This window comes from Felis catus, chromosome F2 (assembly GCF_018350175.1).
Source record: "Felis catus isolate Fca126 chromosome F2, F.catus_Fca126_mat1.0, whole genome shotgun sequence".
Taxonomy (NCBI): Eukaryota; Metazoa; Chordata; class Mammalia; order Carnivora; family Felidae; genus Felis; species Felis catus.
The window spans coordinates 64,117,747-64,130,302 of record NC_058385.1 but is presented as its reverse complement, the minus strand read 5'-3'; the positions used below and the strand labels follow the sequence as shown (position 1 = coordinate 64,130,302).

The 12,556-nt window shown below is 36.4% G+C and overlaps 1 protein-coding gene across 3 annotated transcripts in view; it reads right to left on the bottom strand.

The window, feature by feature from the left end:
* The window catches only part of MTBP (MDM2 binding protein), an 80,183-nt gene that overhangs the window by 5,828 nt on the left and 61,799 nt on the right, over window positions 1-12,556 (bottom strand). For 2 of the 3 annotated variants that reach the window (XM_019823074.3, XM_004000088.5), the window contains exons 16-18: window positions 11,767-11,922; window positions 8,902-8,997; window positions 1,650-1,916 (exon numbers count right to left, since the gene is read on the bottom strand). In XM_019823074.3, the coding sequence (XP_019678633.2) occupies window positions 1,650-1,916; window positions 8,902-8,997; window positions 11,767-11,922 (519 nt within the window). The remainder of the gene's footprint in view (window positions 1-1,649; window positions 1,917-8,901; window positions 8,998-11,766; window positions 11,923-12,556) is intronic. The other variant, XM_019823073.3, reaches the window with a different exon arrangement.

Sequence of the window (12,556 nt, the reverse complement as noted above, 5' to 3'; positions counted from 1 at the left end):
ACAACTTCTCACCTCAATCAGCTCTGGAACTCCAGGTGGTGATATTTGTCAATTTAATAATCAGCATAAGTACTTATGCTTTTCTATAAAGATAATTTTGACAAAGAAACCATAACCTATACTTATTGTACCCATGCAATTACCTGGGCAAAATAAGTGTCAAATACAAATGAAACTAAAATTGGATCATGGTTCCATCTCTCTAAAATGTTTAAATTTCCTTTTACAAGATAGGGTCTCATATCCTTCAATTCTGCTAACCCACAGACCACAGTGTTCTTTCTTTTCCAGAACACATATCTTATTATTAGTCTCAAGTCAGAATAAAAAACATTGCTACAAAATACAGTATAGGAAATGTTAACAGATTTGCTTTTTAGGTTTATCATGTATAAAAAGTACCATGAATTTATAAAGTCCTCATAAAAATAATTTAGTTATTACATGGGCATCTGAGTGGCTCAGTTGGTTAAGCATCTGACTTCAGGTCATGATCTCAAGGTTCGTGGGTTCCAGCCCCACATCATATTCTGTGCTGACAGCTCAGAGCCTGGAGCCTGCTTCAGATTTCGTGTGTGTGTGTGTGTGTCTCTCTCTCTGCCCCTCCCCCTCTCATGCTCTGTCTCTCTCTCAAAAATAAATAACATTAGAAAAAAATTTTTAATTAAAAAAATGATAATTTGGTTATTCCATATCAGGGAAATAGTATTCTAATATTTCTAACTGCTCCAAAAAAAAAAAAAAGATCTGAAAGTCTCACTTTAACATATTTCCTAATTTTTGAAAGATTTACATACATACGATAAAAATTTAAAGCTTGCTGTAGATGCCAAAGACCTAAATTTGACAAAGGTACTAAAGATCTACGAATCCAACAGAATTCAGAGTGTTTACGAAAACTTCTGTTCCAGTATTTGGACATTTTCCTTAGCTAGCAAAAAAAGGGTCTGGAAAAGTTTCGTATAATATTATGCAGTGTTTTAAGCTATATTTTACGTGAAACAATGGAAGTCCCTGTTGAAGGGGCCAGGGCAGGCAGAAAGCAGTGGGAGGAGGCAGGCAGACAGGAGGAAAGCTGCCATCCGCAAACCCCCTCTTCCACAAAGCAGTTCTGCTGCTTCCGGTAAGTGTTGCATGGCTTGACCACTTTAGGGTCCATCATGCTAACAGACTGTATATTTGCATAGAAAGCAAGAAATTCCAAGTCAAGTCTTTTTATAACTTACAAGCGTAAATACAACTGCTCACGATGAAAACAAAATTCCTGATATGAAGGAATTAATCTAAGATCTATGCAGAAAGCTACTTAAAAATAGGAAGGACTAATATGGCTCAGTCAGTTGAGCATCCAACTCTTCAGGTCATGATCCTGGAGCTGCGGGATGGAGCTGAGCCCTGTGTCTGGCTCCACACTGAGTATGGAACTTGCTTGGGATCCTCTCTCTCTCTCTCTCTCTCTCTCTCTCTCTCTCTCTCTCTCTCTCCCCCCTCCCCCTGCCCCCCTTCCCCGCTCACACTCTTGCTCTCTGTCAAAAAAATGTTTAAAAATAAAAGTCAAATAAATAAATAAATAAATAAATAAATAAAAGAGTACTCTAGGCACTAACACTTTCTGTCAAGAGACTATTTTTATGTACTTAACATATCACCTTTTGGGGGGATAAAGGCAATTTAGATCTTTTGATCTCCTTTTCAATCGAGACACTTCAGTTCGGAGCTCACTTTGTGGAGCTTCTCCGTCAGGGACGCTTCCAGGCTCTGACAAGACTGCAGGTGATGGAAGAGGGCTCAACACCGTGGGCACCGGAAAACCCTCTCTGGTGCAGGTGGTCTGGGTTTCATAACGAATAAGACGAGACTGAAGTTCAGAAAATCCCCCGTCTCTTTCTAGTGCTTTTCGGTCATCCAAACAATATCTGAACAAGAGAAAGACCATTAAAATCACAGTCTCCAGGACGGCAACCGCCTTCCCCTGCCAATTAGGAAACGGCGGAACATTCACTTGAAAACCTCTTACTTTAAATTCCTAATAATTATTGAGCAAACGGCTGACTTCCCTCACAAGTTCAGTTTTTTCAAGTCTGCTAGATGACGTGGCAAAAGATTAAAAATTTTGAAGTACGATCTGATTCCTCTTTGACTATTTCTGGGCAACAGATTAAGCTAATCCTCTGGCTTATTTTCAAAATAATAGAGTTGCTGTCTTAATACTCTTTAAATCTCTACCAACCTCTGATTCCTCAGTATGGTTGATATGTAACAACACGAAATGCTGACTTTTGTTAGAAAGGGCAAGTGTATTTTCAACACAAAGATGAAAAGGGTATAAAGGTATTCTAACTGGCTCACCAAACACAGCTCAGAACATTTAGAATTTTTCTTTGAAACTCACTTCCCCCCTTTACTGCTGATTGACAGATTTTTCTTCAAACAACTTCAACTGCCCCTGTGCATCTGGTTTCTAGCCAAATCTGATTCAAGGAATCAATGAGAAGTTAGCTCAGTGAATGCTTCTGGACATAAAGAAATTACATGTTGTTAAGTACAACAAATAAGCATATCAGGAAAGTCACCTAAGAGGTATGCGGCCTTGGAATACTCTTTCTTCCCTTTCTCCCCTGCTACAGCTGCATCAGGGAAACACAAATGGCTTCACATACATGATGGATGGACCATAAAAATTAAAACCTTTCTTTACAATCCGTCCTCTTGGCTTATAAAATTCTAAGACGTTCCCTAAAATCAGAACTTTGGGTCCACAAGCTTTTAGTTCAACTCCCAGGGAGTATATCATTACCCTAACATCTGATTGCCTGACAGAGGCTTTAAGGACTTTTTCTATCCCTTGTGACACTTTCATATTTGATTTTGAAGAGCCGGACTCCCTGGATTTATTTAAATCTGGCTCCACCACTGATTAGCTGTTTGGACTTGGCCAAATTGCTTAACTTTTATCTATGCTTCTGCTGCCTCATTTGCAAAATGAGATTGACACCAGTCATCTCCAAGAGCCACTGTGAGGATTCCTTGAACAGGAACATGTAAGCACTCAGAATCAGTGCCTAGAACATGCAAGCAAAGCAGTGAATAAATGTAGGCTGCTCTTGCTCTTATTATCGTCAGCAGCAGCAGCAGCAGCAGCAGCGGCAGGTTTACTTTCTACCACAGCAAACCTTACAGTGTGCTGATAATATGCAGCCTCGCCAGGATTTCAGACCCCGGTTGGTGAGTTCAGAACCTGACTTCAACCAATTTAGTGTAGTATCTTATGAAAGTTGGAAGAATCATCACGCCTGGGGATCAGTCAATCCATGGCTGACCATCAAAATCACCAGAAGAGCTATTACGAGATAGATACCAGATCTACATGCCCAGGTTTCTGATTTAACTGGTCTGGGGTGAAACCCAGTCGTGCGCGTTTTTTCAAAAGCCGTCCAGGTGACTGTAAGGCATAGCTAGGACCGAAAATCTCTGATCTAACCCAGTAGTTTGCTTTCACAGGGGAGAACACTGAGCTCCCAAGTCAGAATGTGAAGTTGGGGGCCCAACGGGTCTCTCGGTTCTGTAATATCTTTCTCCAGTCTCTTGTTTAATAAAACACATTTCATTAAAAATCAGCAGTAACCCTGGGGCGCCTGGGTGGCGCAGTCGGTTAAGCGTCCGACTTCAGCCAGGTCACGATCTCGCGGTCCGTGAGTTCGAGCCCCGCATCGGGCTCTGGGCTGATGGCTCAGAGCCTGGAGCCTGTTTCAGATTCTGTGTCTCCCTCTCTCTCTGCCCCTCGCCCGTTCATGCTCTGTCTCTCTCTGTCCCAAAAATAAAAATAAAAACGTTGAAAAAAAAAATTTAAAAAAATCAGCAGTAACCCTAACGATCGCTGATGAGTCCTATTTCTATTCTGGGCAACCGACAGAATCTAGAACAAAATTAAGAACCATGAGTGTTAAGAAAGGTTGTAGGCAAGAGGTAATGTAATGCCTGATGAGCCCAGAGAAAATTTTTGAGAAAAAAAAAACAAATGAATATTTTTTTCTACTCTGAGATTTTAATTCTAACATGCAGATATTTTCCTTCCAGTTTTAACATCTCTTGATCACAGCTGTTCATAATGTCATTCCTTCAACTGAATTATGTGTACTGTGCCTGTGGACTGTGCCATTTAAAATGTCTTCAAATGATTATACAATGATCCGGTACTGAAACAAAAAGTACTTTGTAAATAAGAAAGGAACAGAAACAGAATAGCAGGGTGCACATTTGATATTAGTGAAGTGAATATTCGGAGTTGGATGAATGACTTACACTTCTAATATTTTCTTGCAAAACCATAACCAAATGCTTTTATGCATCCAAAGAAAGAAAAATACCTCCAAGAAGACGAGGCTATTTTTGTTTGGTAACTACATAACAGGCAAGGTACTGCCTAGCACACACCAAGCAATGTCAATGAAGGCAGGAGAAACTGCCAGATCTCTTGGGGTAGATGAAAGAAATCTGAAAGCAACAGGAGGCTGGTGTGGCCAACTGTCACAGTTTGACAGCAGAGTTTAATTTGTTGTTAAAGAAAACAGTGCATCTTACAATCAGTGGTACCTAACACTCCAGGATAAAATAGGTGAAAAAGCAGACAAATGAGCCAACAGAGGATAGATTTCATTTTGCCTTAAGAAAACATTGATTTGTACTTGAACAGTTTATATGCATTTTTTCCAAGTATTCCTTATGTCTGGGTATAGAGGAGCTCAAGGAGTCTAAAAGTTTATAGCAACATGAGAAAGAGAGAACTCTCCTTTCAGCTTCATGTTTACGTTAAAATTCCACTGGAATTTTGTCCCAAGCAGATACATTACCCATGTTGAACAGAATAGGCCCCCCACACTATATACCCAAATCTTCTGGATTCATTGTGCCCACCTCCTACAACAACTTCATTAGTGTGATCTCCATGTCCTCAGATTAAGGACCACAAATGTAAAGGAAACTGAGTCACAGAAAGATTTGTTTGTTTATGGGGGTGGGTAGCTCCCTATTGCTCGTTTTAAACTCCTCAACTTCTTACTTCAACTGTTTTTCCACACACAGACAAAAGTGCAATGTTATTGCATGTAACAGCATGTTGTTTTTGTAGTATTGCTTTCCATACATACACCAGCTTTTTTATCCACTGTACTGCCCTACCCCTAGGCTGTTTCCAATCTGGGGCCATTACGGATAAAACTGCTCTGGACCATCTTGTTCAAGTCTTCCTGTGGAGTTGTGATTTCTTTCTCTTAGGAAAATGCCTAGTGTTGGAACTGCTGAGCCATAGGATCTGAGTATGTTTAGTTTTATAACGAACCTGCCAGATCCTTCTCTGGAGTAGATCCATCATTTCATACCCCCACCAGCAACGTATGACAGTTCTGATTGTTCCATATACTTGTCAATATTCATCAGCCTTCTTTAATGTTAGCCACTTTGGTGGCTGCACAGAATTTTATTTTATGGATATACTATAATGTATTGAACCAAGCCCCTACAGTTAGACATTCCCAATGTTTCTTGTTTTAAGTAACCTTGTGGAAAATACCCTTGCATAACAACTTTCAGTGTACATCACTTTTTTTTCCATTAGGCTAAATGAATCAACCTGATGTTATAAACATTTGCGTGGGTTTTGCTAAATTACTGAGCAGCCCTCCACACAGGGTGTAACAATTATACTTCTAGAAGCCGGCTTACTCCTTCCTGTTCCTTAACTACTACCGGGACTTTGTAAGTGAAAAGCACCCTCCCCGTTGTTTCTATTTACATTAAGGATGTAAACTGAAAAGCAAATAAAAAAAGAGTTGATAAAAACAATTTGCCATGTGTATCAGTCATTTGTATTTCCTCTTTGATAAACACAGAGCTCAAGATTTTGCCAGCTTTTCCACAGGGGCATTTATTTTATTTTCTCACTGGTTTGAAAGCATTCTGTAACCACAAAAGAAAATACCTTCTCATTTATGTTCAACAATATTTTCCTCAGTTTAATCCTCACTTTAAGGATTTCTTTTGTTTCTGTTGATTACTGACGCCACTGTTTTAAAATTCGGAGACATCATTCTTTTCTTTTTTAGAAGAATGAATAAAAAAGTCTTCCCTGTATTTAGGACAGATGTTCCCCTACATTTTATGCTAGTTCTTTCCTTTCACAATTTTTCACTTTTAATTCTGAATACATCTGGGATTTATTTTGATATTTGGTGTGAATTAAGAATCATTTTAAATTAATTTATTTTTATTTGTGTATTTAATCATGTTCTCACTATTATCTACTGAATATTTCACTTTTTGCTCTCTGATTTGAAATTCTTCCTCTATTAGATCAAATTCCAATGTGTACTTGCTTTTTTCCTTGGACTTCCTATTTAGGTCTAGCTTTACAATAAAATTTTCTGGTTATATGATAAAATGTATCTCATTCTTTAAATAAAAGGGAGGAGGCTTACCAGATAAATTAAAGAATTATTTCATCCAAAGGTTCAAGGTTAAAAATTATATTAAATATTTACATGTATTCCAGAAGAACTGATGCCTTTAGAATATGGAATCTGTGCATAGGGAAACAAGGATGTTTCCCCTAAGTAATCAACGTTGCTTTTAGGTCCCCTAATATAGAGTATTTGCAATTTTTTCCATTCTATATGTCTTGCAAAAATACTTCTAATATTTATGGTTTTATTTGCTATTTTGAATGAGATCTTTTTTTGGAGTGTTTAAAATGGGAAATGGTTGGTTGAGAGGTAAACTAGACTTGTAAATGTTTCATCACGGGCCACTTTTCAAATTCTATCACTTCTAATAATTTTTCAGGTCTCTTCTGTGTCAAACAAAAAACAAAAACAAAAACTTCTTATGGTCTCCTTTTCAATACATACAACTTCTTTAACCTTTCTTGTTTTCCTTATTTTAATTGATTGGCCCAAACAATGGTTAAAACAGAAACATTCAGAACAATGGTTGACGGAGGAAAAAAAAAAACCAGTGAGGGCGGTATCTTTTTCTGGCACCTGACTTTAATGGGGAGTTTAATTTTGATGCTTGAAAATAACTGGATATTTTGCCTCTAGTGTCAAATTTACATACATACTCTTTAAATGAAATAAATCTTATTCAAATATAGCATGGAACCTAAATATGCCTAGAATGACGTGTTGGGTAACCATCTGTATTTTCTCAGTTGCACCAACATCCTTCCAGTGTGTCTAAGCTAGAAACCCTAAAGAAATTCTTGCTATCTCCTTCCTTCTCATCCCCACCATCTACTTGGCCTAAAGTTCTTTAGAGAGCTTTAAGTTTGTAAATCTCCTTTCTATTTTCACTGCCTGGATAGTATTTTAGTCCTTCAACATCTCCTGCTTGAAATACTTCAACTCAATTTATCAAAAGCCAGTGAGATTTCTTCCAATGGCACAAACCCAAGCATATAACCTCATGCTTTAAAAGTAAAAATAAAGGTTTTTTACTCCTCAAAAGTAAAGATCAACTTTCCTCCCATGTCACTAGTGACCTTCAGACGTCATGATTTGGTCTCATTACAGAACAATATGTTTATCTCTCTTAGTCAGAAACAAAAATGTGGTTTCACTTCCTAGAATCTGTACCTCTGCACTTTGCTGCTACCCAGACATTGCCTTTTTTGTCAGGTAATCTCCTATTCATTCTTTAAAATTTAGTTCAGATTTCCTCTTTGAAATACTCTCAAATACTTCCTGCCATTTATTTCTTCCATCCACTCAGCAGACATCTGTATTTTAACACTACTTATATTCTACTAACCTTATGTGTTTTTTTTCTTTCTCCTCTACAGAGTATATGCTTCTTAGGGAAACAATTATCTTTTGTATCTTTAGCCCCTGAGTGAATGACCTTCAGAAAAGTATTTTTAAAGTTTATGTGAAATAAACATTAAGTTTACAAGCCGGGGCACCTGGCTGGCTTAGTCGGGTAAGCGTCCAACTTTGGCTCCCGTCATGATCTTCCGGTTCGTGGGTTCGAGCCCTGCATAGCTTGCATTGGGCTCTGCTGACAGCTCAGAGTCTGGAGCCTCTTTCGGTTTCCCTGCCTCCCTCTTTCTCTGCCCCTCTCCCACTCACTTGTCTCTCCCTTGCTCTCACACAAACATTGAAAGAAAAATAAAAAAAAAAAAAAAGTTTAGAAGCCAATCAAAATAGCATGCTTCAGGTGATCACTGATAAAGTTGCTTCTTAAACGTTAAGGTAAAATCAAGTCCTTATTCACTTATGGAAAACCAATAGAAAATAAGTTTTGCTTTATGCACGTAAAATATTTTGCAAAATGAATCATCAAGGCTTGAAAATTTATCATAAAATATTTTATCATCATTATTCCAGTTCTTTTTCTTGTGAAAATGGTAGATGTGCACATTAGCTCAGAAACTTTTAATACCTTTATGCAAAAGAATCCTTTGAAATTTTATTCGGACTGGTCAATTAAAATACTATAAAAATTTATACACAATTAATGTGTTACAAATGGGAACACATTCATCTAATAGTTACTGAGCAATTACAATGTAATTAGTGAACAGGGAATATTAATGTGACCACTAGTATAATTACACATTTATAACACAGGGACCACAATAATTTTGATTAAAATATCTGGTAATTAATAACAGAATGTTTAAATGCTATAAAAACTGATTAATCATCACACATAACTTTTTTTTTTTACAGTCGAAGACAATTTCTTAATTTGTGTATGCACTGTTTTGCTTTATAACGCTTTTTGATAGACTTTCTCTTTGACTCTGTATCTCAATTTATACCATTTTGGTGCAGATACCTTTTACACTCACATAAGAAAAGCTTCATCAGCAACACACAGAAGAGTAAGGTGTAAATAAAAACTTACTCAATTCCATGATAATGACATACTGAGGCTTTTTCAAAAGGTAAACCCTGAAGTTTCCGAGGACTAAGTTCCGGTGTCAGAACAAAAGTCTTTTCCCTAAAACAAAAAGTTTTTCATTTGTATTTAACGTTTATTTAGTGACAAAGAGAAAGTTCAAGAAGGTACCTAAAGGAAGAAATCTGACTTCCTTCTCCATAATTGAATCTTCTATGGGATAAAGTGTAAGTAACATCAGAAAGCTTAAGAAGGAAATCAAACAAAGTTAAGCCTTAAGTGGGTTTGTCACTTGCATTTTCTGTGCCTCAAGTTTCTGAAGTCATGATGTTCTTTATTATTTACTTCACAAAACTATTTTGAGAAATGGATAAATCAAGAATGAAAAATGATTTATAGTGGAAATTTGAGAAGCTGCATTATCTCTGAAGGAATTTTTTTTCCTGGTGTAGTCACCTAATGTTTATGCATTTAGTGAAATTCTTTTTTGTGGAGGAATAAAGTTAATTTGAAATTTTTGGTAACAAAGTATTTACTTCCTACTATAAGGGATCCAGATTTTTCTTTGCCTGGAAATGCAGTCATCTTGACACCTACTTTAAGAGTTAGCATCCTGTTAAATACCAGAGGATACAGAGACTGCTGACTTCAATTCTGCTTCTGAAGTAGTTTTTCAATCAGCAGGTAGGTGAGAACTAATCATATGGTGAGCTTACATAAAATATTCATGCTCAACCCCATCCACATGCAGACCTGCAGGGGTGTATCAAAATCTCAGGAAGAAAAAGGTCACTGCAATTAGGTTAAGCTCTTCTGATAATTCTGGTAGGTGGCCCACTCCCACCAACCCCTGCTTCTCTGCCTGAGCTGAGAGGCACTGTTCCAATGCTCAGGATCATGTTCCTGATGGAGAATAGGTTATATGGGAATGGGAGAACAATGCAGTGGTGGCCTTTCATTGTCAATAGAATGAAAACTTGGAAATGGCACATAGAAAGGCAAGCAGGTTGTACAGTACCATAAATACTTGTGCTCTCTCACATTTCCCCCCCATGGTTTTAGTAATAAAAACTGCCCGCTTGCCACTGAAAATTACCTAGGTTGCTATTAATAAGCATTTGAAATTATTACATTAAAATGTAAGGCATATGCTAAGTAATGAGCCCTAAAAACAGAATTATATTCTAACTCGTCCATTTAAAGTGTTCCACAAAAAGTAACACTAATTAGTAACACTAATTTAATGACCCCAGTATTTTGATGACTCATTATTAAACGAATGACTTCTTGATATAAAACAATTCAGGCACCTAGCATTTCACTTCTTCCCTTTACCCATGTGTCTCATTTCTTATTTCAACCCTCTTAGCAACTTTATGTGTTTTTCTTTAATTTTACTCAGAACTTGTTCTTTCTAAAAGAAATGTTTCAATAAATATGTATTTTGTCAGTGTTTAATATTTCTTCGGTATACACACAGGAGTCATGCCTATACTTTAACATTTCAACAGCTCCTTGCATACGCAGACATTTTAGTAAGAATCCACAGGTTCTTGATTCATTGTTACGAAAGCTCATGGTTCGACTTTAACATTAATAGAAGATATATTGGATAATGATGTCATTCTAACACCGAGGAACCATATCAAATTTTCCTAAGTAAATTGCCCGAAAATTACCAAAAAAAAAAAAAAGTATATCTCCACTATGAGTATATCCTCCATCAGTGCATTTAGAAAGACACTCTGTTCAAAAGAGCAAAATCTATAGAATTCAGTTTTGGCAAATCCATCTGACTTTGTCAATTCACATTTAATGATCCGGAAGGACAATAACCCAATAGCTAAATAAATGAAAATGTGTATATAATTCTTCACTTTCTTGATTCCCATGAAAAAGATTATCAATCTCTCAAAGTTATGAGGAAGGAAAAAATCACACAATTTTTACGTCACTAAGATCATTAAGTCATTAAGACCCAGAATTATTAAGATCCTCAAGTTTTCAAAGTTGTTCCTTTTCTCTCTCCCTCTCTCTCCCTCCCTGCCTCCCTCTCATGAACATGCACATAAAAGCAATGAGCTCCAGGATTATTTGTGAAATATAACTACCTTGAAAGAAATGCCTTCCAAAATTTACCTTTAAAATCAATATTTGCCAAAACAAGTTTTGTAAAAGTGATTAAAGTGATCTATAATTTTTAAGGTCCTCTGGGAGGTTTTCAAAATAATGGATTAACATTAAAAAGAAATCGGGATGGTGAACAAATGATTCAAATCTCATGAGTAACCGAAGTCACAATTGTACCTATTCATTAAGTCAACTTTAGCAACATCCAGTATTATATTAACTAGTAATTTAATGGAAGTTGTCTTGGAAGTCAAATCAGTTATAAACTATTCATATAGACACTGAGTTCTTAGTAATATTACAGTTTCAAAAACATTTTTATTGTACTTTTCCATTCTCTTCAGTTGAAAGGCTGTGCTTTTTGCTAATATTGGGCATGACTGACAGTGTCATGACAGGTAATGGCAAAATCAAAACCAAAGAATAACGCAGATAAAAAAATTAAAACTTTTTTACAAGTCAAATTATAATTCTTTCTAAATAAGCATTGTCCTTTGTATACAAAGTAGAAGCTACTGACTTCTACAGGGAGTAAACAGAGGTTGCTTTCTTGTTTTCCTTATATTCAATACCACAAAACAGTAGCACATTGGCTAAGGTAAAATGTTAGGAACACTGGGATCATCCTTGAGAATTTTGCCTAAGCAGCAGAGGGCATCAACTGACTAAAGAAATGAGATGCGATGTGCTTTACAAATGATTTTTAAGAAGTTAACTGGCAATTACAAGTTTATAACTTACCCCTTTTGAATCTGTAAAGGTTGAAGATCTCCAACTGGTAATCCATCTGAAGTAAAGAATTTCAGCAATTCCTTAGCATCCAATAAGGTGACAGAATCCCGTGGACCCTCTTTGTGGCCCAGCAACTGTTCAGATGAACGAGGTAATGAGCCAGTTCTGAGAAATAGTGTTATGTAGATTAATTAAAAATGGATTAGAATGCACCGTAGTCAGGAAAAGGTGATGTGAGCAGAAACGAGAACAACAGACAAAGAAAACTACAGAACTATTATTTAGGAAAGAAAATAATGTAAAATCTTTGTGAATCATTTAGTATACAAGTATATTTTTAAAAACCTGTAGGCCACGGTGAAACTTGCAGTTACCACAACAATAATGCTACTACTTAACTAATATAAACATAATTCTATTCTTTATAAGTGATGGCATGATTATTTAGGAGTGTGAAGTCATCAATTCTATAAAACTTAAATCTAAACTTTTTTGTACGTTCGGAAACCCCATAATCTCGTAAATTTTGACAGTAGGGACTAAATGTTCCAATTTTCTATGAATTTGAAAGATTACCTGAGGCACAACCATGAAATGAGACAGTAATCAGAAATCTCCCCAAGGTTTCTCTTAGCCATGATTATAACATTATGAATAAGCAGTGAATCATTATTACAGTTGAAATATATACAAGAGTTTATACTTCTCAAACTACTTTACATACAATATGTTCTTAATCCTCACAAATTTCCTTAACAAAGACAGAATAGTTCTTCTCTCAAAATGAAGTTACCACCTG